This window comes from Chlorocebus sabaeus, chromosome 26, assembly GCF_047675955.1.
Source record: "Chlorocebus sabaeus isolate Y175 chromosome 26, mChlSab1.0.hap1, whole genome shotgun sequence".
NCBI classification, from domain to species: domain Eukaryota; kingdom Metazoa; phylum Chordata; class Mammalia; order Primates; family Cercopithecidae; genus Chlorocebus; species Chlorocebus sabaeus.
In genome coordinates this window covers 41371373-41398687 of record NC_132929.1, presented here as the reverse complement: position 1 = coordinate 41398687, position 27315 = coordinate 41371373, and the positions used below count along the sequence as shown (strand labels likewise).

General features: G+C 38.7%; 1 protein-coding gene and 1 pseudogene across 12 annotated transcripts in view; one reads left to right on the top strand and one right to left on the bottom strand.

The window, feature by feature from the left end:
• The window catches only part of DENND4A (DENN domain containing 4A), a 132280-nt gene that overhangs the window by 14775 nt on the left and 90190 nt on the right, over window positions 1-27315 (top strand). For 6 of the 12 annotated variants that reach the window (XM_073012253.1, XM_008016212.3, XM_073012251.1 and 3 more), the window contains exons 2-4: window positions 15334-15411; window positions 20267-20599; window positions 24245-24494. In XM_073012253.1, the coding sequence (XP_072868354.1) occupies window positions 20289-20599; window positions 24245-24494 (561 nt within the window). In that variant the 5' untranslated portion in view covers window positions 15334-15411; window positions 20267-20288. Of the gene's footprint in view, window positions 1-12990; window positions 13066-15333; window positions 15412-15873; window positions 15950-20236; window positions 20600-24244; window positions 24495-27315 lie in introns of all 12 variants that reach the window. The other 6 variants (XM_073012254.1, XM_008016208.3, XM_073012248.1 and 3 more) reach the window with 5 other exon arrangements.
• LOC103245460 (large ribosomal subunit protein uL11-like) lies at window positions 178-4786 on the bottom strand (annotated as a pseudogene).

Below are 27315 nucleotides of genomic sequence, written 5' to 3'. Positions count from 1 at the left end.
ATTACTACTTGCTGAAGCCTCCCGTGATTGTTAGCATTTTTTACCATAAGTATTTTAAAATTAAGATATGTATTTTTTTTAGATGTAATGCAATTGCATGCTTAGACTATGGTATAAATATTTTTTATCTTTTAGTTGTCAAATGAACCTTTGTTAAAGTATTTTTCGTTGTGCTTCTTAACTAGCTGGACATTCCACCGTACCACTGTTGATGTTGTCTATGATGCCATGAGGATGGCAGCCATCAGCATTGCAGCCCATAGACTGGGCAGTCCCCAGGATCTCTTTAATGGTTCCAGAGTTCTTTGGCTAAAGATAGGTGCTGCATCTGTCAATCAGTGTTGACAGTCTCATCAAAAGTGGTATTTCCACTTCGTTTAATGTTTTTCTGTTTCTGTCTCTTGGTGCTTCTTTGAGGGCTTTGATGATCAGTGCAGAGGCAGAAGGTACCACCTCAATCTGGGCCTGTCTGCTCTGAACAGTCAGTTTCATAGTTATCCTCAGACCCACCCAGTCACCAGTTGCCTTGGCACTGTCACCAACCATTTTTGGAGACAGACCCAGGGAGCCAATCTTTGGGGACCAGCACAGATGTGGTGCTGAGTTTGCCCCTGGTGCACCTCAGGTATACAACTTTGATCTCATTGAGGTTGAACTTTGGTGGCATGGTGGAGGCAGCTGGTGTCAGGTGAACTTAGATTTGGAACAACTGAAGAAAGTTGCACGTTGGCCTCCTCTGAGCTGAAAGCAACATAGCTTTTTTTTTTTTTTTTGATATGGAGTCTCGCTCTGTCACCCAGGCTAGAGTGCAGTGGCACGGTCTCAGCTCACTGCAACCTCCACCTCCCGGGTTCAAGTGATTCTCTTGCCTCAGCCTCCTGAGTAGCTGGGTTACAGGCGTGTGCCACCATGCCCAGCTAATTTTGTATTTTTAGTAGAGACAAAGTTTCACTGTGTTAGCTAGGATGGTCTCGATCTCCTGACCTTGTGATCTGCCTGCCTCGGCCTCTCAAAGTGCTGGGATTACAGGCATGAGCCATGATGCCCGGCCTGCAACATAGCTTTTTATATGCACTAGGAAACCAGAAAATTCGTGTGACTTCCTTTATTGTGATATTGGCTTTGTTGTGATGTGGAACCTAACATACAGTATTTCTGAGGTATAGCTGTAATGACTGTGGTATTGGGTAATGGTTTTTTTTGTTTTTTGTTTTTTTTAGGTCACTGTATTTTACCACTGAGTATTTTAGTTGAGGACTCTGAAATGTCATGTTTTTAAGATAAATGGGTGTAGATGGGTGGGGAAAACTATAGAATGTTACTTTGGCTTGTTAGGTAAGACTGGTGTTATCACTGGAGAAGAAAAATCTCACCCCGTTTTTGGTCAAAATTGTAGTAACTGATATTATTTTTCTTTAAAAAATAATTTGTTCAGATAAAGTCTAAGAAATTCACTATTAATCTCTCATTTTTTCTGGACACCGTAACTTTGTAATAGAATTTTATTCATACTCATAACTACACTGAAGTGGGATTCATAGAATATTGTTTGAACCTGCTATGTTTGGTGAATATTTTTCGTTTTATTGTGCTGAGGAATAGCTGAAGATACCAGCTTAACAGCCTTTTTTTTTTTTTTTTGGATACGGAGTCTCACTCTGTCGCCCAGGCTAGAGTGCATTGGCCCAATCTCAGCTCACTGCAGCCTCCGCCTCCGGGTTCAAGCTCTTCTCCTGCCTCAGCCTTCCAGTAGCTGGGACTACAGGGTTTCACCCTATTGGCCAGGCTGGTCTCAACCTCCTGACCTCGTGATCTGCCCACTTTGGCCTCCCAAAGTGTTGGGATTACAGGCGTGAGCCACCGTGCCTGGCCTAACAGCCGTTTTTTTAAACGAAACTTTTTTTTCACTTCTATGATTAACTGTTATTTTGCTTTTCTTTTTTGAGGTTTAATCAAATTTTTTGTTTGTGGCCCAGTGCAGTGGCTCACACCTGTAATCCTAGCACTTTGGAAGGCCGAGGCAGGCAGGTCACTTGAGATCAGCAGTTCGAGACCAGCCCGGCCAACATGACGAAACCCCATCTCTACTAAAAATACAAAACTTAGCCAGACGTGGTGGTGTGTGCCTGTAATCCCAGCTACTCGGGAGGCTAAGGCTGGAGAATCGCTTGAACCTGGGACATAGAGGTTGCAGTGGGCTGAGATCATGACACTGCACCCCAGCCTGGTCAACAGAGTAAGACTGTCTAAAAAAAAAAAAAATTGTTTGTGATTAAAAAAATTTAACCTGGCTTACCCAAAAAAGGGAAATTAGTTCCCATTAGGCAAAGATGCTGGAGTTTTCACAGCACCTGATAGAAGTACAGACAAGACTCATGAAGGGGAAAGGAAACCAGGAACTGGAAATTTATAACCCAGGCAGCTATTTTCTTTTTTTCTTTCTTTTTTTTGAGACAGAGTCTTGCTCTGTCGCCCAGGCTAGAGTGCAATGGTGCAATCTCGGCTCACTGCAACCTCTGCTTCCTGGGTTCAAGTGATTCTCCTGCCTCAGCCTCCTGAGTAGCTGGAATTACAGGCGCACACCACCACACCCGGCTCATTTTATATTTTTAGTAGAGATGGGGTTTCACCACGTTGTCCAGGCTGGCCTCGAACTCCCGACCTCAAGTGATCCTCCCGCCTCGGCCTTCCAACATGCTAGGATGACAGGCCACCGTGTCCGGCCCCATGCAGCTATTTTCTTACTACCTGGGGTAGCATGATATCTCTGAGTCTTCCCGCTTTTCCACTTCATTTTTCTTACTTTGCATGTTGTCTTTCACCACTGCACATGGCTGGACATGTCTTCTAACTTTTAAATTCATATATTCGCTCATGGTTCTGTGATTTCATTCTGAACCTCTGGGAGAAAATTCAGTTTGTGGCAGGTATCTATGTCTAATCAGCTGTGGCCGATGAAGCCAAAGATTCATAAAACATGGCTTCCAGGCCCATACAGGGCATACAATTCTCAGAGGATAGGTGTGTAGGTAAATAGACTTTCTAAAAGGTGGTGAATACAAAGGAATACTTAATGATAAAAAAAATTATGATTTTTTATGAAATGAAAAAGATACTGCTCAGTGGTTTTATATATAGTAGGAAACTTTATTTCATCCGCAATCTATACATGATTATTGTGAAGACTGAAAATGTCTCCCTTTTTTAAGAAAAAAACAATGGAGGTGATTAACTTCCGCATACAGAATTGGAAGTTTGAGTCATATTATTTTATGAGCATATGTGTATGATGATATATACCTTCTTTAACCTAATATTAATACCATTAATACATCACATCATTCTTCATTTAGCAAACATTTATTGATTGCCTACTCTCTGCCAGGGAGTGTGCTAGAACAGATGTTTACAGAGATGGGGGTGTAACATTGCTTGCTCTCAATGCATAATCTAGTTGAGAAGAATTAATGTTCAGAGAAATAAATAGAGTATTAATGTGATAATCATAGTAGAGATATGTGCAAGATACTCTGGAAGCATAAGAAAAGAGACATGTCTCCATGACAGTCTCTCATGGAGAAAAGGGTAAGGAAGGCTTCGAAGAGCAGGTCTCCGGTGTTACATAGTAGTTGGCCATTGGAATAGAGATATTGTGATAGGAGGAACTGAATTTGCAAAGGTGGCATGGAGTTGTGTAAAGGGAGAAACTGTAAATGGTTCAGTATGACTGAAGTGAATTTTTACCCTGTTTAACTTAACGAAACTTAAACTAAAACTTTTTTTCATACCTGTCCTTCATATGGTAGTAACGATTGACTTTTTTAAGAGGCAATTGTACATTGTAGAATACTCAAATTACTTTTTGTTATATAATTTTGATGTCATTTTAGGAATTGGGAATGAGATGTCACTGATCATTTGCTTTCAGATTCCTTTATTGCATTTTTTTTTTTTTTTTTTTTTTTTTAGGGAGTCTTGGTCTGTCACCCAGGCTGGAGTGCAGTGGCATGATCTTGGCTCACTGCAACCTTCACCTCCCAGGTTCGAGTGATTCTCCTGTCTCAGCCTCCCAAGTAGCTGGGATTACAGGCATGCGTCACCACGCCTGGCTAATTTTTTATTTTTAGTAGAGACAGGGTTTCCCCATGTTGGCCAGGCTGGTCTCGAACTCCTGACCTCAGGTGATCCGCCTGCCTCAGCCTCCCAAAGTGCTGGGATTATAGGCGTGAGCCACTGTGCCCAGTCTCTTTTCTTTTCTTTTTGAGGCAGGGTGTCACTCTGTCCCCCAGGCTGGAGTGCAGTGGTGTGATCATAGCTCACTATAGCCTTGACCTCCTGGGCTCAAGCAGACCTCCCACCTCAGCCTCCTGAGTAGCTGGGACCACAGGCATGAGCAATCATGCCCAGCTAATTAAAAAAAATTTTGTAGAGATGGGGTTTTTCTAATAGTGGTTGGTTTGTTAGTTTCCTTCTATGGTAGTTTTTCCTGTATAAGCCTGAACATGCATGCAGTGGATGACTGAAAATGGTAGAGCTTATAAAGCTTATGAAGTGCATAGTTTTAATTAAAGTAAACATATGGGCTGTGTGTGGTGGCTACTTGGGAGGCTGAGGCAGAAGGATTGCTTGAGCCAAGGAGTTCGAAGTTAAGGCGAGCTATAATTGTGCCACTGCATTCCAGCCTGGGTAACAGAGTGAAAGCTTGTCTCTAAAAAAAAAAAAAGTAAATATATGTAAAACTATTAAGTATTCATAAAAATTTTTTTAAAAATGCAAAAATGATACATTGTGTAAGCCTAATGTAATTTTAAAACATATTCTCTAAAATCAATGTCATTCTGCAATTTTATAATTTTAGAGAAAATAGCATATATATGTTATTTTATAAAACATTTAATTTTTATTTTTTTGAGACAGGGTCTCGCTTTGTTGCCCAGGCTGGAGTGCAGTGGCATGATCTCAGCTCACTGCAACCTCTGCCTCCCAGGTTCAAACGATTCTCCTGCCTCAGCCTCCCACGTGGCTGGAATTACAGGTGTGCACCACCATGCCTGGCTAATTTTTTTATTTTTTATTTTTATTTTTGTTTTTTTGAGATGGAGTTTCACTCTTGTTGCCCAGGCTGGAGTGCAGTGGCTCAGTCTGGGCTCACTGCAACCTCTTCCTCCCGGGTCGAAGCTATTCTCCTGCCTCAGCCTTCTGAGTAGCTGGGATTACAGGCATGCGCCACCATACCTGGCTAATTTTGTATTTTTAGTTGAAACGGGATTTCTCCATGTTGGTCAGGCTCAGGTGATCCTCCCTCCTCAGCCTTCCAAAGTGCTGGGATTACAGGCATGAGCCACCGTGCCTGGCCAATTTTTTTATTTTTAGTAGAAACAGGGTTTCATCATGTTGGCCAAGCTGGTCTTGAACTCCTGACCTCAAGTGATCCGCCAACCTCGGCCTCCCAAAGTGCTGGGAATACAGGCATGAGCCACCACGCCCGGCCAGTAAAACATTTTATATCAGTATTTTTCTTCATAAAATTGTACCTACTGTTAAGGAAAACCAGTGCAGGCTGTTGGCAGAATGCCTTGTGCTTCACTACACTGATTACAGTTGATTAACACCTTTACTTCTCTTTTCAATTCCTTTATCCACTCATTCATGATTCCTCCTCCACCCCATTAAAAATAATCAACCAACCAAAAACAAACGAAAAAACCGTAAAAGCCCAGGTTGACTGTTCTGAAAAGTGGCTGAGATGAGAAGGAGAGAAGGAAAGTAGTTTTGGCTAGATTTGTGGAGGCGACAGCGGTGGTGTGGGTATTTGAAGCATGAGGTTTGTGATAAAAGTGACAAAAGTGACCAGTCTTCCTTTTGTCACTTTTATCTTTCAAATATGTTTCCCTCTAACTTTATTGAGGTATATTCAAATATACTTTTGATACTGTCTAGGAAGGAGATGATGAGTAAAGAAAAGGTGATATGCCTTGTGCTTGTTCCTCCTTTCATGTGGAATCCCCTTCCATCTCTCCTCTATCACCTACTCATATTTCAGAATTTATATGATGTCTTTCTTTTTTGACTCCTCAAGCCTAAGCTGTGTGTCCTTCTTGTGCTTCCTGTGATTACTCCTGTTATAGACTTATCACGTATTATATTGCTTGTTTCCTTGTCTGCCTTCTCTATTAAACCCCTGTAAGACAGGGTCATGTCTCATTTGTCTTTGTGTTTTAGTGCCTGGTTCTTAAGAGCCTGGCACATGCTAGAGGTACCATTTTAGGATTATTGGTTGTAAATGACAGAAATTAATTCTGGTTAGCTGAAACAAAGAAAAGGAATTTATTGGAAGCATATTGGTTGGCTTACAGAAATGACTAGAAGACTGGAGAACCAGACTCAGAGAACAAATATGAAACAAACCTCAAGGCTAGACCATAGCCAAAGTTATGCTATATCCTCTTCCTGTTGAACACACTGTTGATGCCACTGGATGCCATTGCTGGAGCATTGCCACTGGGTGCTGTATATCACTGCTCTAAGAATGATTTTTTTTTTTTTTTTTTTTTTTTTTTTTTGCTTATAAACAATAGAAATTGATTTCCCATGGTTCTCAAGGCTGGAGATTCGAGATCAGGGTGCCAACAAAGTCAGGTTCTGGTGAGGGCCCACTTTTGGGTGGCAGACTGCTGACTTCGTGTATCCTTATATGGTGGAAACAGCCCTGAGAATGAATCTTAAACTGTTTTTGCTACTTCAGCTCTAGATTCAAATTCCGCATGAGTGCATATAATTGACCAATCTATGTGCTTGGTCCCTAAATAGGGAGAGCAGATATCAGGGATTTTTTTGTTGTTTTTTATTTTTGTTTTTTTTGAGACAGAGTCTCACTCTGTCGCCCAGGATGGAGTGCAGTGGCTCAATCTCGACTCACTGCAACCTCTGCCTCCCAGGATCAAGCGATTCTCCTGCCTCAGCCTCCTGAGTAGCTGGGATTACCGGTGGGTGCCACCATGCCCGGCTAATTTTTGTATTTTTAGTAAAGACAGAGTTTCACCATATTGGTCAGGCTGGTCTCAAACTCCTGACCTCATGATCCGCCCGCCTTGGCCTCCCAAAATGCTGGGATTATAGGTGTGAGCCACCATGCCTGGCCAAATATCTGGTCTTTTTCCGCTTTCATGATTGGTTCGGACACCCAGTCGTTTTTATAAGATACATACAGTGGCAAATTTTCTAAACACAGAAAGGGAGTTCAGATGCTGGGTGGTCAAAAATAAAACTGATACATGTCCATTTCAATATTCAGTAAATATTTGTCAGATGAATGAATGAGAGAATTGGAGTCATGATTTCCTGTCTCTAAACCTTTAAGTCACCAAACATTGAAATAATAATGGTGTTGCTAACGTAATTGAAAATAAAATCAATACCAAACCATAAAATAAGCAAAAGATAAGCAAACTCAGCAAATTTCTGGTTTTTTAAAATGATGAGTACCTCATTAAGTGATTTAAATCAAATTATTTGAATTGAATTTATACTTTTTTTGGTCCCTTATTTTGAAATACGCAAGCCATGAGCTATTTCCATATCTGATAATCTAATGCTGGATAGAATCAGGATTCTAATTTGGCTGAAGTGATTTCAGAGCATGTAGCTGCTACACCCCACTACATTTTATAGTTGTCATATAGTTGTATTCAGCAATGAATTAAAACAGGAACAACAAATCAGTATTTGAGAGAGCTCAGTCAGAGGAATGTTTATGCTTGTGAGGGAAAAAAGGTTTTTATTTATTTCTAAGCCATCTTACTCACCAAATATAAGGTCTTACTATAACAACTTTGGAAAACAGTTTGGCATTACCTACCACAGTTGAGGGTCTGTGTGTGTGTGCACGCGTGTATACATATATGCTAGGAATTTCATTCTTAGATATTTTTTAAAAGTCGATGCATTTTTATATGCATCAAAACTCATAATAGCTTATATATGACTTTGTAATCATTTATAACGACCTCACATTGGAAACCAGTCAAATGTCAATTAACAATAAATGGATACATAAAATTGTGTATTTCTTTTTTTTTTTTTTTTTTTTGAGACAGAGTTTTGCTCTTGTCGCTCAGGCTAGAGTGCAATGGCGCGATCTCAGCTCACTGCTACTTCCGCCTCCGGGATTCAAGCAATTCTCCTGTCTCAGCCTCCTGAGTATCTGGATTACAGGCGTCCACCACCACGTCTGGCTATTTTTTCTTTTTTGTGTTTTTTAGTAGAGATGGGGTTTCACCATGTTGGCCAGGCTGGTCCTGAACTCCTGACCTCAGGTAATCCACCTGCCTCGGCCTCCCAAAGTGCTGGGATTACAGGCATGAGCCACCGCACCTGGCAAAATTGTGTATTCTTAAAATGAAAAACTATACAGAAATGAAAATGAACAAGCTGCTATATATGAGTTTGGCCAAATCTCAAAAAACACTGTAGAATGAAAAAAGCTAGACCAAAAGAATGCATGCTTTATAGGTCCTTCCATGTTCCATTTATGTTAAAGTTCAGAAATAGAAAAAAACTAATCTACTGTTAGCATTCAAGATAGTGGTTCTCTCAGGGAAAGTTGGAGGGGGCTTCCTGTTACTAGTGATGTACTATTTCTCGACCTGTGAGGTGTTTGTAATGGATGATGTGTTTATTTTGTGATAATTCCTGGAGTTGTACCTTTTCTATATGTGTGTTATACTTTAATTAAAAAGTAAAAACAAAACAAACAAGCAACAAAACAAAACAGGCTAGGTGCTAGCTCACACTTGTTATCCCAACACTTTGGGAGGCCAGCACGGGCGGATCACTTGAGCCCATGAGTTCAAGACCAGCAGTTTGAGACCAACCTAGGGAACATGGCAAAACCCCATCTCTACCAAAAAAAAAAAAAAAAAAAAAAAAAAGCCAGACTTGGTAGTGTGCACCTGTAGTCCCAAGCTACTTAGGAGGCTGAGGTGGGAGGATCAATTGAGGTAAGCCATGATTGTGCCACTACACTCCACACTGATTTGAGTTTTGCTGAAACCAGTGGTTAAATATTTCTCTCTGGAAGGAAGTGGGGTAAGAGCACCTCAGATGTGGAGAACTGATTTCATCATATTTTTCATTTCATGGTACACTTTTGTGACTAACATGTATGAAGCCCTGCTTTATTTTATTCTCCTTTATCTCTTGTCTTCACTCCCATTTCCTTTCCCTCACAGTTATCCATATGTCTAATATATTATCCTGAGTGTCTTTGAAAACTATCATACTAACTTTATGTCTGTATATCTGATATAGACATAAATATCTATGTATATGTCTAATATATTGTCTAATATATCATCCTGAATGTCTTTGAAAGCTATCATACTAACTTTAATGTATATGTTTTAAGTTTATATAAATGCTCTTTTGCTGTAGATTCCTTTCTGCTTCTTACTATTTTCATTCAACACTAAATTTAAATAATGTATCTGTGTTTCTGTGTTTACATCTATTCTTTTACTTCTGATTATCCCATGGTACTCGATAATGGTATCAGTTGCATTTTAAAAATTATTCCTGGCTGGGTGTGGTGGTTCATGCCTGTAATCCCAGCAATTTATGGGAGCCAAGGTAGGAGAATTGCTTGGCCCAGGAGTTTGAGGCTGCAGTGAGCTATGATTGCACCACCTCACTACAGCCTGGGTGACAGAATGAGGCTTTGTCCCAAATAAATATTCATTCATTTAACAGATACTCCCCATATACTATTTGCCAGGTACTGTTCTAGGTGCTGGTTATGCAGCAGTGAATAAAACAGAAAAATCTTATGGAACTTACAATCTTGTGGAAAGAGAGAGAATAAGTAAGTAATATTGTATGTTAGACAGGCAAGCTGGTTAAGTTTTATGCCTCAATTATAATAAAGGTACTTGAAACAAAATCTCCAAGGACCTTCCTAGCTCTAAAATCCCATGATTCTGTGGTGTTTTAACTTTCTCATTTTTTTCTACTGCGCTGACCTCATCCCTTTAATAAATATTTACACACCTACCGTGTGTTTATAACTGCTATGCATGTGAGAGAATCAAAAGTAGAGCACAAAGTTTCTGCCTTTGAATTGTTTATAGTCGGTCTAGAAACAAGAGGTATCTGTATATTAACACTGTTATTTCCAGTCTGTTCTTATCTGTTTAGAACAGATCCATATTCTCAAGGGAATAGCAGCTACTTCAGCTGCAACCTAATTTCTGTGTGAGGGATAGGATTGCCCCTGAACACAGTATAAGACTCCTTTTTTTAAATGTTCTAATATATGTAAGAATCCTCACTAGTTCTGTAGCATTATTTTATGTTGTCCACTTATTTTCAATCTGGAACTTGGCCAGGATAGGAAAATTTATCTCAGAATTTATTAGATTGGTCTTCATTGGGATTTAATGGATGATCACTCGCTGCCCTCATCTTTTGTGTGCCTATGTATGTCTGTGTGTAGTATCCCTCACTGCCTGCTGGGGATCAGTTCCAGGACCACTTGTGGATTCTAAAATCCACTCAAGCCCCACAGTTACCTGTTCAGAACTTGTGGATACAAAAAGTTGGCCTTCTATTTTTGCAACTTTCTTTTCCCATAATACCATATTTTCAATCCACGTTGGTTGCAGATGCAAAATTGCCCATACTGAGGGCTGACATATTTATTGCAAAAAAAAAAAAAAAACAAGAAAGAAAACCATGTGTAAGTGGAACTGCACAGTTCAAATCCATGTTGTTCAAGAGTCAACTGTATTTATATGTTTGTTTAATTATGTTCAAGTATAATGTTCTGGATGCCTGAGTAAATGTGGCCAACAAGACTTTCAGCACACCAAATATGCTTATACTTTGTGCTTTGGTTTGTTTCTGCATCTATTTTGTAAGAAAATATTGTTTTTAGAAATATATATTTGCATTTCTTGGCTGTATGTACTTTGTGATAAAAGTATACCACTCCACAGGGATTAGGGATAGTGGGGTGAAGCGGGGAGAGCAGTGTGTGTGCTTATAAAAGGGCAACACCAGGGGCCCTTGTGATGGAACTTCGCTGCATCTTGTCTTTGGTAATGGATGCATGGTTTTATGCACGTGACAAAACTGTGCTTATAAAGGGCAATAACCAGGGATCCTTGTAATGGAACTGTACTATATCTTGATTTTGGTGATGGATATGTTATATTATGCACGTGTGATAAAACTACATAGAACTAAACACACACAGATGAATACAAATAAAACTGGGGAAATCAAGATGAGATAGGTGAATCGTATCAATGTCAATAATACAGCTCTGCTATAGTTTTGCAAGATGTTACCATTTGAAGAAAACGGGGTGAAAGGTATACCAGATCTCTATGATTTCTTTCAACTGAATGTGAACCTACAATTATCTCAAACTAAAAGTTTCAATTAAAAACAATTTAAAGAAGTCTGTGTTAAAAGATAGTGGCTTAACACATGTAGATGCAGGAAGCACATTCATATATCACTTTGTGGAGCATGACTTTCATTTACAATCAAAGGATGCTCTCCTAAATAGATTTTATAAATTTTCTATTCTGAGTTTTCTTGTGCATGTATAGAAAGTAAGGCAATAGCTGTGATGTGTTATCTTCATTAGCAGAAGAAGAACTTTGCAAACACTTAAGTGATGCCAGTTTTGTATCAGTCTCATCGTCTGTGTCAAATGGAAATTCAGTTAATTCTAATAATGGTTCTTTCTTTTCATACAATTCATGGAATAAAATTAAAGTTTTTGGAAGTTCATTCATCAGAATGGAAATATTTGATATTATTGTGAATGCTAATGTGAATTCAACATCAAAGAAAATGTTACTTTTTTTTTTTTTTTTTTGAAACAGAGTCTCACTCTGTCATCCAGGCTGGAGTGCAGTGGTGCCATCATGGCTTACTGCAGCCTCAACCTCCTGGGTTCAAGCAATCCTCCCACCTTAGCTTTCCAAGTAGCTGGGACTATAGTGCACGCTACCATACCCAGCAAATTAAAAAAATTTTTTGTACGGATGGGGTCTCATTATGTTGCCCAGGCTAGTCTCAAACTCCTGACTCAAGTGATCCTTCTGCCTCGGTCTCCCAGAGTGCTGGGATTACAGGTGTGAGCCACTGTGCCTGGCCACTTGTTATTTTTTTAAATTTCTTTTTAAAATTAAATTAATTATTATTATTTTTTGAGACTCACTCTGTTGCCCAGGTTGGAGTGCAGTGGCACTATCTTGGCTCACTGCAACCTCTGCCTCCAGGGTTTAAGCGATTCTCATGCCTCAGCCTCCCGAGTAGCTGGAATTACAGTTGCATGCCTCCATCCCCTGCTAACTTTTGTATTTTTAGTAGAGATGGGGTTTCGCCCTGTTGGCCAGGCTGACCTCAAGTGATCCTCCCGCCTCGGCCTCCCAAAGTGCTGTGATTATAGGCGTGAGCTACCATGCCCAGCCAATTTTATTTTTTTGTTCAGATGAGGTCTTGCTGTGTTGCCCAGGCTGGTGTTGAACTCCTGGCCTCAAGTGATCTTTCTGCCTTGACCTCCCAGTGTTAGGATTATAGATATGAGCCATCACACCTGGCCTGTTTTTAGAATAATGATATAAATATTAAGTATAACGGGGCAGAGTTATTGTCAAAACAGTGTTCTTACACTTAAGAAACAATGTAGCAGAAAATATATTTGAAATTGGTTGTAGCACATTCATTATTTATAATTACATCTAAATAAGTCTGGTATTCTACCAATAAAATAACTATAATTTTCAAAATTTACAAGTATTTCTATATACATATAGTATTTTTACTAGAAATTTTTGTGATAACTGATGTTGAATTTTTAAAAATGTTTCAGCAAGTCAGTATTTACATTGTTTCATTGCCACCTGTCAGCAATAACATCTTAGAGATATTTGAAAAATATGTTTACCACTCCATATTTACTCCCTGAAATTTTTTCAGGGAACTTGAGATGGAGTGGCATCCTCATTTTAAAAATACATATATCTATCCTGACAATATTTAGCAGTTCAAAAGGTAATAAGATTGTGAGTATATTATTTTGCTTTCATTCTTTTCACCCTCCATTTCAAGACACTATCGAATTTTTCTTTCTTTCTTTTTTTCTTTTTTGAGACAAGGTCTTGCTTGGTCACCCAGGCTGGCTGGAGTGCAGAGGTGTGAACAAGGCTCACTGCAGCCTCAACCTCCTGGGCTCAAGAAATCCTCCCATCCCAGCCCCACCAAGGAGCTGGGACTACAGGACTGCACCACCATGCCTGGCTACTTTTGGTATTTTTTGTAAAGACAGGATTTTGTCATGTCTCAAATTCCTGAGCTCTAGCGATTTGCAGGCCTCAGCCTCCCAAAGTGCTGGGATTATAGATGTGAGCTACTGTACCTGGTGTTTATTAAATTCTTGACTCAGTTTATGCCCTTACCCCCTTCTCTTCCACTTCTCACAGACACACACACAACACATCAAGGACCTAACCAAGTTAGATGAATCTTGTGTCTGGGTGTAGCTGCTCCTATTTCCTGGTTGTTAGTAGATATTCCATGTTGGTTAAAGCTGTGGTTTCTTCCTCTTGAGGTGCTTATGATTTCTGTGCTGCAGCTTGTTTCCCTGCAGAAGCTATTGACTTACTGAAACTCCTTTTGTGTGTGCATGTGTCTGCTGTTAAAGCTAACCTATAGTGCTTGGTACAATACAATTGGTCTGGCTATGCTCTTAAGACTTTGTCAGTGGCATCATCTTTCCATCTAGTGTTTAAAATGACTCATAATTACAAGTTACTAAATTACTTAATTAAAAAAATATGATATTGACGTATTGAATTCCGTAATATGACATTGCTTAGTCTCTTGTTCAGAAGACTTTGGTTCCTTGGTGAGATTTGATATAAATGATTCTATTTAAGTACATTTACCCGTTGGTATCCTCCAAGGATTAGTTCCAGGATACCCCCAACCTCCACCCCTTGGATACCAAAGTCCACATATACTCAAGCCCCTTACGTAAAATGGTGTAGTGTTTGCATATAATCTACACACATCCTCCGGTATACTTAGTTAGTTAGTTAGTTAGTTAGTTAGTTAGTTAGTTAATTAGTTTTGAGATGGAGTCTGGCTCTGTCGCCCAGACTGGAGTGCAGTGGCGTGATCTTGGCTCACTGCAAGCTCCGCCTCCCGGGTTCACGCCATTCTCCTGGCTCAGCCTCCCGAGTAGCTGGGACTACAGGAGCCCGCCACCACGCCCGGCTAATTTTTTGTATTTTTAGTAGAGACAGGGTTTCACTGTGTTAGCCAGGATGGTCTCGATCTCCTGATCTCGTGATCCACCCACCTCGGCCTCCCAAAGTGCTGGGATTACAGACGTGAGCCACTGAGCCCAGTCTGTTATTTTTATTGTTTTTGAAGAACATCTTTTCGGGCCATATGTGATGGCTCATGCCTGTAATCTCAGCACTTTGGGGGGCCGAGGCAGGCAGATCACCTGAGGTTAGGAGTTCAAGACCAGCCTGACTAACATGGAGAAACCCAGTCTCTACTGAAAATACAAAATTAGCTGGGCATGGTGGCACATGCCTGTAATCCCAGCTACTTGGGAGGCGGAGGCAGAAGAATCTCTTGAACCTGGGAGGTGGAGGTTGCGGTGAGCGGAGATCGAGCCACTGCACTCCAGCCTGGGCAACAAGAGCAAAACTCTGTCTCAAAAACAACAACAACAACAACAACACATTTTTTCAATCCATGGTATGGATGTGGAACTCATGGATACGGAAAGCTGACTGTAGTATCTTTGAAATTTGTAATAAAGGGAAAGTACTTTTGGGTATTCTTTGAAATTTTTTTTATATGGAAGTTATTTGAGTCTATATTTGAATTATGTTAAATGTATGCATTTTTCCCATGTGAATGAGGCTCTGTACACAGTGCCCCAGAAATAGGCATGTTGTTCTTTCTTACGCTCTTTACCCTGTACACATTTCCTCTTTTGTACCCTTATTTATTCTTCTTGCTTTCTTTTTCTCCCCCTTATGTGCTTGTTTTTTCTTTTTTTTCCTCATTGCCTCTCTTCAGCATGTTTTGTTTTTAAAGTATGTATTTATTCTTTACTGAAACATGTTTCCCGAAGAGCTTGTTTTTAAAAATTGCTTATTGGCTCTTAACCATAAGAAAACAATACATGAAGTCAGTTTAGTAATTATCACTATTAACAGAACTTTAAGTATCCTCAGGCATATTGGGGGAAATATTTGATTGCAATGAATTTAAGTCCAATTCTTACTCTTTTCAATACAGTTATTTCTCAAACTCTGAGGCTGCGGAGTTCACACATTGAAATCTGTCATCTTTTTCAGAGAGAAACTTTTGTAATGTGTAAGTAGTTTTTTGCTTTCATTTTGATTTGTTTCAGTTAGCTATTTTCTGTATTAAACACAGTGAAACCTTAATTTTCCAGAAGTCTTAATAATTTGGAATATATTCTCCACGTAATAATTATGGGTAACAAATGATACAAAGTAATTCATTGAAAGATGTCTCAAGATGTGCCTTGGGTCACTATTAATTCAACACCATTTATTAGAGACAAAATCTTCAATGTAAAGAATACGGTTCCCTTTAGTAGTTATTTCCTGTGTTCTATTGTGAATGAGTTCAAATTATTAAATTTTGTGACAAATACCCAAAAGAGCTAATGAAAAGGAATTTTATAAATAAATGTATCTCAAATATGTACTTATAATAACTAGTTATTTCCAAGGATAAGGTGGTAGTTCTCAAAAAAACTTATTAAATATATGTTATCTCTTCTCTTTCCCCTTTTTTTTTTTGAGACAGAGTCTCCCTCTGTTGCCCAGGCTGGAGTACAGTGGCATGATCTTGGCTCATTGCAACCGCTGCCTACAGCGTTCAGGTGATTCTTGTTCCTCAGCCTCTCAAGTAGCTGGGATTATAGGCATGCACCATCATGCCTAGCTAATTTTTGTATTTTTGGTAGAAACGGGGTTTCACCATGTTGGCCAGGCTGGTCTTGAACTGCTGACCTCAAGTGATCCACCCATCTCGGCCTCCCAAAGTGCTGGGATTATAGGCATGGGCCACTCTGCCTGGCCTCTTACCCTTCTTTCTACATAGCAAGACATAAAACTATTTTATGCAATCGTAACTGTCTACTTTAGTTTGTTTATTTATTTATTTATTATTTTGAGACAGAGTCTCACTCTTGCCCAGGCTGGAGTGCAGTGGTGTGATCTCAGCTCACTGCAGCCTCCGCCTTCCGGGTTCAAGCAATTCTCCTGCCTCAGCCTCCTGAGTAGCTGGGATTTCAGGCATGTACCACCATGCCCCGCTAATTTTTTTTTTGTATTTTAAGTAGAGAGAGGGTTTCACTGTATTGGCCAGCCTGGTCTCGAACTCCTGACCTCAAGTGATCTGCCTGCCTTGGCCTTCCAAAGTGCTGGGATTATAGGCATGAGCCACCACGCCTGGCCATGCTTTAGTTTAAAAAACATAAAGTTAGTGTCTAGGAAAAAGGAGGATGTTTTAGTTTCTTCATTATGATGGAATGAAAATACTTTACCAGAGTAATTTTTAAGGTTATATGTATTTAGAGCTTATAATATAAAATTCATGCACACATGAAAGCACATAAGTAAAGGCTGATATAGCCTTTGACCTAATAATTCTATTTCAATAAATATATCCTGAAGAAATCCTAAAATTGTATCCAGAGGTTTATCAAGATTATTCATTGTACCCTTTAAAAAATATTAGCAAAATAAGTAGAAGTAATAAATGATCTACAGTAAGCACATAGGTCAAAAATGGTATATCCATAAAATACAATACTATGCAGCCCTTTAAAAATTGTTTTCAAAGACTAATGAACTGGAGAAAAAAAACAAAAGTGCTTTTGTTATTCTGCACCTTTCTTAAACAGATGGTCAATTGGGTAAAACTGCTCTTTTTTTGGGAGCACTTGTTATATGCAGTGAGCTGAGGGTGATGAGTCAGCATTTAACAGTCTTATCAGAAGAACAGGTTGTTAGCACTTTCTTTTTAAGTGTCCATCTAGGAGGCATTTCTGAAAAGGTTAAGCCCTTTATCATATGTAGAAATCCTATATGTAAGGAAATTGCTGCATAGGTGCCATTAGTATGTAAATAAAACAAGTAGAAACATTTAATCCTTCTTTAGTGTCTTTTTTTTTTTTCTTTTTTTTCCAGACAGAGTCTCGCTTGGTCGCCCAAGCTGGAGTGCAGTGGCATGATCTCGGCTCACTGCAACCTCCGCTTCCCGGGTTCAAGCGATTCTCCTGCCTCTGCCTCCCGAGTAGCTGGGACTACAGGCACATGCTACCGTGCTTGGCTAATTTTTGTATTTTTAGTAGAAATGGGGTTTCACCATATTGGCTGGACTGGTCTCAAACTCCTGACCTTGTGATCCACCCGCGTCGGCCTCCCAAAGTGCTGGGATTACAGGCATGAGCCACCTTGCCCAGCCTAGTCTCATTTTTAAAGAAAATAGTGAGAATACTTACAGTACATTTGAGCGATGAATACAGATTCCAAGAAATGTGTCATGAATTCTGAAAACTGATGACATTAGCAATATAGAAAATTAAATGAGTTTTGGGATTTCGATTAAAATGTTAATAATTATATTGTAAACAAGTATATACTACATAAGAATATTTTTGCCCTGAGATTTTATGGTCTACAAAGGAAGGTTGTTTACTGTAAACTAGCATTTTCTTAGGTTTGTTTCTTGTTGTTAAGTGGGAAAATACGGTTCATTGTTCAAATAGACTTGGGAAATCCTGAGTTAAGCAAAGTTTATCGGCTACCTTTATCAAAAGATTGCTGAGGATTTAGTATTTTTATATATATAAGTAAATATCCAAAGAGACCTGTAGTGTGTATACGTAATTTATTTGTCCATGGAATCTTTTCTTTGCACTTATTGGAAGTGTGTCTAACATGAAACAAAATCTGGGAAATTGTTTTAGATTAAACTTTTTTCCTATAATAGAGATACATAAATAATGATGGTACTGTGGAATGTATTCTCCTAGTTAAAGAAAAAAATAGGTTGGGTATGGTGGCTCACGCCTGTAATCCCAACACTTTGGGAGACTGAGGTGGGAGAATCTCTTGAGCCCAGGAATTTGAGACCAGCCTGGGCAACAAAATGAGACTCTGTCTCTACAACAAAAACAAACTAGCCACGCATGGTGGTGCACACCTGTGGTCCCAGCTGCATGGGAGGCTGAGGCAGGGGGATTGCTTGAGCCCAGGTGGTCAAGGCTGCAGTGAGCCATGTTTGCGCTACTCCATTTCAGCCTGGGCGACAGAGCGAGACCCTGTCTCAAAAATAAATAAATACATAAATAAAATTAAGTGATACCAGACAACCAAAGGAGACTGGAGATATATGATAGATTCTGTGTATTTTTTCTTTGGATCTATTGTGAGCATGCATTACTGTTATACTCTCTTACTTTTATTATTTAAAATTATTCTCTTTGATATATCTGCTGAGACTTACTTCTGGTAGATTTTTGTGTGTGTGCTTTTGTAGTTTTGGAACAGAAGCTTGTCTTCCACTGGGCTTTGTTTGTGGAAAACCTGGATTGAGGCTGTACCCTCAAGAACTGTTTTACTTTTCAAGAGGCATCACTAGCCTGAGAACAGTTTTTTTTTTTTTTTTCTTTTTGAGACGGAGTTTCACTCTTGTTGCCCAGGCTGGAGTGCAATGGTGCAATCTCAGCTCACCACAACCTCTTCCTCCTGGGTTCAAGCGATTCTCCTGCCTCAGCCTCCCGAGTAGCTGGGATTACAGGCATGTGCCACCATGCCTGGCTGATTTTGTATTTTTAGTAGAGATGGGGTTTCTCCATGTTGGTCAAGCTGGTCTTGAACTCCAACCTCAGGTAATCTGCCCGCCTCAGCCTCCCAAAGTGCTGGGATTACAGGCGTGAGCCACTGTGCTCGGCCAACCTGAGAACACTTTTGTTATTAATTTCTTAGTTTCCTGGGACCATCCATATGGTGTAAGTTCAAACCCCAAACCCAAGTGTGAATAGGCCTATTGTTATGAATTCTCAGAGGAGACTCCCCCACCACCCTCCCTACAACTTTATTATCTCCCTGTGTCAGTGGATAGGTCTTTTAAATCCACTCTTTGGCTGGGAGTAATAGTCCTTTGAAACTCTTGGCTTTATACAGGTGGCTCAGTTCCAATTCTCTGTCTATGTGGTCTGAAGTGCTTATCTCCCATGCTTTTAATGCCGTCTAAAACACAAACCGGATCAGGTGTGGTGGCTTATGCCTGTAATCCCAGCACTTTGGTAGACTGAGATGGGAGGATCATTGGACCCCAGGAGTTCAAGACCAGCCTGGGCAACATAGTGAAACCCTCCCCCCGCCATCTCAGAAGAATAAAACAAAATAAACACACAAACCTCTTGATTATTGAGGAGATCAGTAAATTTCCCCATTCAGTGGTAATTTACAGACTGCATTCTGACTTGGTTTCCTCAGTGTTTTGGGGACCTAGGAATTACCCTTACATTCTTACAAGTCTATGTAAGATTTATATTTAAAAGCGCTTATTGAATGACTGTGCATTTATTTATTTATTTATTTATTTATTTATTTATTTGAGGTGGAGTTTCACTCTTTTTGCCCAGGCTGGAGTGCAGTGGTCTGATCTCGGCTCACTGCAACCTCTGCTTCCCAGGTTCAAGCGATTCTCATGCCTCAGCCCCCTGAGTAGCTGGGATTACAGGCACCTGCCACCACGCCCAGCTAATTTTTGGTATTTTAGTAGAGACAGGGTTTCACCATGTTGGTCAGGCTGGTCTCAAACTCCTGACCTCAGGTGATCCACCCTCTTCGGCCTTCCAAAGTGCTGGGATTACAGGCGTGAGCCACTGCGCCTGGCCAGACTGTGCATTTAAAAAGATGTCTTTTTGTTGTCTACTTAGGTAATGTAGGTTTCCATATTGCCAAAATTGGGAATTCATCCATTACTTTTATAATAAAAGATTGCTAAAGATGTTTTTATTGTTAAAAAAAATTCTTTTTACATGTAAGTTAAATATATAACGCTAGTGTGTTTATCAAGGAGCTAGTGCTCCTTTTGTAGTTTTTGTTCTTATATGCACACAAACCACTTATATTTATTTTGCTTATTATAGGGGAGTACTACTCTTTTACTTTCCTTTTAGATGTAACCTTCTGTAATGGAAGATGATTGAAGACAAGGGGCCTCGTGTTGCTGACTACTTCGTTGTAGCAGGATTAACTGATGTTTCAAAGCCTCTAGAAGAAGAAATTCACTTCAACGATGCTTGTCATAAAGTAGCTAAACCAAAAGAACCTATTACAGATGTTTCAGTTATTATCAAATCTCTTGGGGAGGAAGTCCCACGGGATTATATTTGTATCGATATTACCCCAACTGGATTGTCAGCTGATCTTAATAATGGAAGTCTTGTGGGGCCACAGATTTACCTGTGCTATAGAAGAGGAAGAGATAAGCCTCCACTTACAGATCTGGGGTAAGTATTTTTTTAAATGACTTACTGTTATTGATCCAAATAATATGCCTTGTAGATTTTGAGATTAACTGTTCATTTTGGTCATTAATAGATGTATGGCAGATTTAGAGAAATAGACAAGTTTGTATTCAGAAACCTGTGTTCTCTCCATATTTCCTTTTGTCTCTCTCTATCCTGCAGTTCCCAGCAGTCTTACCGTGCCTGGGTTTCTTTCTGTTAGAGGCAGGGGAGAGAATTTGAAAAAAATTTGCAGGAAAATACTAGAAAATTAATGTATTATCCCGATTGGAAAATTTTTGATTATTTTTAAAATATGAAAAAAGGCTTTTAGGCATGTTATAATGATCAGCATAGATGGAATTTTTTTTTTTTTTTTTTTGAGACGGAGTCTCGCTCTGTCACCCAGGCTGGAGTGCAGTGGCGCGATCTTGGCTCACTGCAAGCTTTGCCGCCTCGGCCTCCCAAAGTGCTGGGATTACAGGTGTGAGCCACCCGCACCTGGCTGGATTTTCTTTTTTTTAAAGAGACAGGGTCAGTCTCTATCACTCAGCTGGAGTGCAGTAGCATGATCATAGCTCACTGCAGCCTCAAACTCCTGGCCTCAAGTGATCCTCCTGCCTCAGCCTCCTGAGTAGCTGGTACTATAGATACACGCCATCACGCCTGGCTAGTTTTTAATTTTTTTGTAGAGACAGGGTCTTGCTATGTTGCCCACGCTAGTCTCGAACTCCTGGCCTCAAGTGATCCCCCCGCCTTGGCCTCCCAAAGTACTGGGATTACAGATGTGAACCACCACACCCAGCTCCATTATAGATGGATTGTTAACTATGTGTATCAAAGAAGGATCTTGGGGTAAATTAGAGCTTTACTTGGGGTGCTTTATTATTGAGATATAATTCATGTACCATACAGCCATTCATTTATTTAAAATGTACAGTTTAATAGTTTTTAGTATTTTCAGAGTTATGCAACCATCACCACAGTAAATTCTATGACATTTTTGTCAGGTCAAAAAGAAACACTGTACTCATTAATAGTTGCTCCCTAATTTCCTAATTCACTTAGCCTTAGATTACTTTCTGTCTTTATGGATTTGCCTGTTTTGCACATTTCATATAAATAGAATCATACTATGTATATGATCTTTTTTGATTGACTTCTTTCACTTATAATGTTTTCAAGGGTCATCCATGTTATAGTATGTGTCAGTACTTTATTCCATTTTATGACTGAATAATATTCCATCATATGGGTATAACACAATTTATTCATCTGTTGATGGATGTTTGAGACTTTTCCACTTTTTGGCTATTATAAATAATATTGCCATGAATATTCTTTTGCAAGTTTTTATGTGGACATATATTTTCATTTTTTATATGTATATACCTAGGAGTGACATTGCTGGGTCATATGGTAATTTCATGTTCAGCCTTTTGAGGAACTGCCAGACTGCTAAGCAACTGTACCATATTGCATTCCCACTTGCAGTACATGAGGGTTCCTATTTCTCCATGTCCTAGTCAGCATTTCATATTATTTTGATTATTGCTGCCCCAGCAGGTGTGAGATAGTATCTCATATGGTCTTGATTTGCATTCACTTGATGGCTAATGATGTTGAGCATCTTTTTATGTGCTTACTGACAAGTTTGTATATCTTTGGAGAAATGTCTATTCAGATCCTTTCCCCATTTTTAATTTGGTTGTCTTTTTATTTGTTTAGCTCTAAGAGTTCTTGACATATTCTAGATAAAGTCCCTTATCAGTTAAATGATTTACACATACTTTCTGTAGGTTCTTTTTACTTTCTTTATGGAATCCTTTGAAGCCAAAATATTTAGATTTTATAGCTGAGTATAAGGCAGAGAGGTTAAGTAACTGCTTACAGAACTGCAGCTAGTAACAGGAGGTAGGAATTTGAATTTAGATTGTCTAACTTCTTTGTGTGTAGGTGCCCTTTTTTTAAGTTAAAAAAAAAGTAAAACAAGACCAAAAGAAGAAAGAATAAGCACTTAAGCTAACATTAGGGTTCATGCAGTTGCTATGATTAAGCATCGGATTTAACTGTGAATTTTCAAAATGTTGAGAAGATTTTTTAAAAAAAATTTGTTGATGGCCAGAACAAAAAGTGAAATTAAAACTTATATAAGAAATAATTTGGCCAGGCCCAGTGGCTCGTGCCTGTAATCCCAGTGCTTTGGGAGGCCTAGGTGGGTAGATCACCTGAGGTCGGGAGTTCGAGATCAGCTTGACCAACATGGCAAAACCCTGTCTCTACTAAAAATACAAACTTAGTCTGTTGTAGTGGTGTGTGCCTGTAATCTTAGCTACTTGGGAGGCTGAGGCAGCGGGAGAATTGCTTGAACCCGGGAGGCGGAGGTTGCAGTGAGCTAAGATCATGCCATTGCACTCCAGTCTGGGCAACAAGAGCAAAACTCCATCTCAAAAAATAATAATAATAATAATTTGACCAGTTTTTGGCATTATATTTTATTTTTATAGTGGATTTTATATGAGAGAATATTGATTGATGATGAAGACATTGCTTGTTACAAGTTTTATAGCAAATGCAAAAACAATTTATAGCTTTATAGCAAATACAAAAACACATTTAATTTGTAGCTAGGCACGGTGGCTTACACCTGTAATCCCAACACTTTGGGAGGCTGAGGCAGACAGGTCACTTGAGGTCAGGAGTTCGAAACCAGCCTGGCCAACATGGTGAAACTTCGCCTCTACTAAAAATACAAAAATTAGTTGGGTGTGGTGCCACACGCCTATAATCCCAGCTACTTGGGAGGCCAAGGCTGGAGAATTGCTTGAACCTGGGAGGCAGAGGTTGCAGTGAGCCAAGATCACGACACTGCACTCCAGCCTAGGTGACAGAGTGAGACTCTGAGACTCCGTCTCAAAAAAAAATATATAACTTATTTTATTTTTATTTTTTTACTCGTGCTAAGGGCTTGGCATTAAAGTACAAATCAATGAATTCGGTGAGGGAATAAACTAATATTATTTAAGCACTATGTTTTTTTAGTGTCCCTAAGTGCTTAAATATTCAAAACTTAATGAACGAATGCCAGGTTCACCCTGTACTAAAAGCCTACGATTTTACCCCAACAAAGAAAAAATAAAAGCCTAGTGCCTCACCCAGACTTTTGATTAAGGATGGATTTGAAGTTAGAAACTCTCTCTTAAAGCTAAGGAAAGTATTAGAGATAAAAGTGTGCAAGCATACTCTACACAGTTGGGCAAGTAACCTTTTGTAAAATTTTAACTTTGGCCAAAATGCTAGTTGCTTTTTCTAAAGAAGGTGCTTGTTTTAGAGACACAAAAAAATAAATAACTATATTAAATGATGTGCCAAAACAGGTACCTTCACATTTAATTGTGCCTTTTCTCTGGTTTATATTAACAAAAACAATGGTTTATCAGAATTTTTCCTTAAAACAAAGTTTTTGGTGGGGAAAAGAGTTATTCTTTGATGTATACAAGACCATGCATTTCAAAATTGCAGTAAGATTGGAATATTTTTACCACACTGCTACATTTAAGGATCAGTTGATGATGCCTGAGAACATTACTTTTCATATTTAAAGTGCTTTGTGTATTTGTGTATTCATTTTTAAAATTTTATTTTTAGGGTTTTATATGACTGGAAGGAAAGATTGAAACAGGGTTGTGAAATTATTCAGAGTACTCCCTATGGACGCCCTGCAAATATCAGTGGGAGTACCTCATCACAAAGAATTTATATCACTTACCGAAGAGCCTCTGAAAACATGACTCAGAATACATTGGCTGTCACTGACATATGTATTATTATACCCAGTAAAGGAGAAAGCCCACCACACACGTTCTGCAAAGTCGACAAGAATCTCAATAACAGTATGGTAAGTGACTTACTTGCACTGATAACATTAACCACTGATGAAAAGAGCATAATTTTAATTTTTTTTTTTTTTTGAAAACGGCATAGTATAATTACAGAATTGAAAAATGTGTTTTTAAAGATGTTAGATATTTTATTTTTTGGAAAGTACTTTGTTTGTACTTTCAAAAGAAACTGCAAAGAACTCTTCTTTTTAATTAAAAAAATAATTTCCCCCACCCCCCCTGCCCACTACAAAAGCAATGAGTATCCTTCCACTTGTGGACTAGATCCCATATCTCAATTTACCTATTTGAGGACATGGCTTTAGTAGTCCTCCCTACTTTTTTGTAAATCATCGGTTTTTCCCTCCCTTTTTCTTCCAACATGCACAGATTTCTTATCTTTATAAAACTTCTTGATCTCATATTCCTCTCCTTCCATTGCCGCATTTCATTATCCTTTACAGTAAAAGTTCTGGAAAGAGTTGAGTATATTCTGCCCCATTCCTCAGTTTGCTCTTTCTAGTCAGCCTTTTGTCTCCATCACTCCATCAAGATTTCTCTTGTTGTCATATCCAGAATGATATGAAAAATTCTTTGTTTTAATTTTTCAGCAAGTTTCTACATAAATGATTATTTCTTCCTTCTTGAAACAGTGCCATGAAGAAGAAATATACTTTCTTCTTAGGTACTCTCTTGTTTTTTCCTTTTACCTCACCAGTCATTCCCTTTCTGCCTTTGCCAATTCCTTTTCATCTCCCCATCCCTATACAATGGAGTGCCTCATAGTTCAGTCCTCAAACCATTTATCTTCACCACCTAAACATACTCCTTTGGTGATCTAATCATTTAAATATAGGCCATGTGTGGATGACTTCTAAATTTGTCTAATCTGGACTTCTCTAATTCATCATCCCTTCTTGAATATCATATAATGGAGCATCTCAAATTCATTATGTCCAAAACTGAACTCCTGATGTTTGTCTCCAAACCTGCTTATCCCCATAGTCTTCCTTATCTAGCAAATGGAAATTCCATTCTTCTAGTAACTCACACTGAAAAACCTTGGAGTAAACTTAACCTTTATCTTCTCCTCATTCAGTTCTTCTATAAACTCTGTTAACTATGATTTCAAAACGTATCTTGAACATGGCCACTTCTCAGCACCTCTATTGCCTTAAACCTAGTCTAAGCCATAATTGTCTCTTAATGGGATTATTGCAGTAGTGTTCTAATCCAGGGGTCAGGCAAATTTTTTCTTTAAAGAGCTAGGTAATAAATTAGGTTTTACAGGTCATACAATCTCTGTCTCATAGTCATCTCTTTTTTTTAACCCTTATTTATAAAAGCAAAAACTATTCTTAGTTTAGATATACAAGAACAGACCTTGGGCCAAATGCAGGCCATAGTTTTTTATCTAACTGATCAATTCTTCCACTCTGCTCTCTCTGTTGTATTCTTTGCATAGACAAGAGTGATCCTTTAAAAACATAGATCAGATCCTATCACTACTCTGCTTAAAACCCTTAATGGCTTCCCATCTCACTCTTAGTAAAAGCCAAAGTCCACCCATGCATGATCCTTAACTGTCTTGTCTTTGTTCTTTTATTACTGTTTTGAATTTTTTTTTAAAAAAAAAGGAATGTATACTTAAAGAAAATTGGAGGGCAGGGAGTATCTAAATTATAGATCTATGAAGTAGAAAGTGAGAAAGTGAAGGTTCTTGTTCCTACTTCCATGTTTTGTCAGGGGTAACAATGAGCAATTTGACTTGTATCCTTCCAGACCTTTTGTGTTCACATATGTGGGGTATGTATAATAAATTAATCCTTGATTTTTTTTTAATTTGAATTTTTTTGTATTTCCTTTTTCTTTTTTCACTTTTTATTTTAAAATCGGGGTACATGTGCAGGTTTGTTACACAGGTATGTATTGCATGATGCTGAGGTTTAGGGTATGATTGAACTCGTCTCCCAGATAGTGAGCATAGAATCCAATGGGTGGTTTATCAGCCCTTGCTTTCCTCCCTGTCTTCCCCCTTGAGTAGTCCCCAGTGTCTTTTGTTCCCATCTTTATGTCCAGGTATACCCAATGTTTAACTCTCACTTATAAGTGAGAAAATGCAATATTTAGTTTTCTGTGTCTGCATTAGTTTACTTAGGATGATGACCTCCATCTGCATCGTGTTGCTGCACAGGACATGATTCCATTCTTTTTTTATGATTGTATGGTATTCAAATAATGGAAATTTATATTCTGATATAAGCCTTTTTTCTATCTTTATCAGTTTATATAATTTTTTACTTAATTCTTTTAATGACTGCATAATATTCCAGAAAGTACAAATGCAGAATGATGAATACAAGTTATTTTCAGTTTTTTCCATTGCTAGTAATGCTGCTTTGATTAACGCTGTGCATTTGCTGTAGATATTTGAGTGTCTCTGGAAGAATAAATAATTGTAAGTGGAACTGATGGGTCCATGAGTATGCTGACCATTTTGAAAGTGTTGAAATATTGTTCTGAAAACGCTGTGGCAGTTTTTACTCCCAGCAGCCATAGTTTATGAGAATGCTATTTCCTAGGTTCCCATACCTCACCAACATTGGTTGTTATCGGTTATTGACTTTTTAATTATTGACCATATAATACAAAATTGTTCTAATTTTAATTTGCATTTGCTTATTGTGGAGGTTAATATTTTAATATATTTATTAAATATTAAATATACTTAATATCAGTGCATTAAATACATTATTGAATGGCTAAATATTATTGTATTAAATGGATGTGCCACAATGTATTTATTATCCTCTTTTGTAAAGACCTTTAGATTCTGAT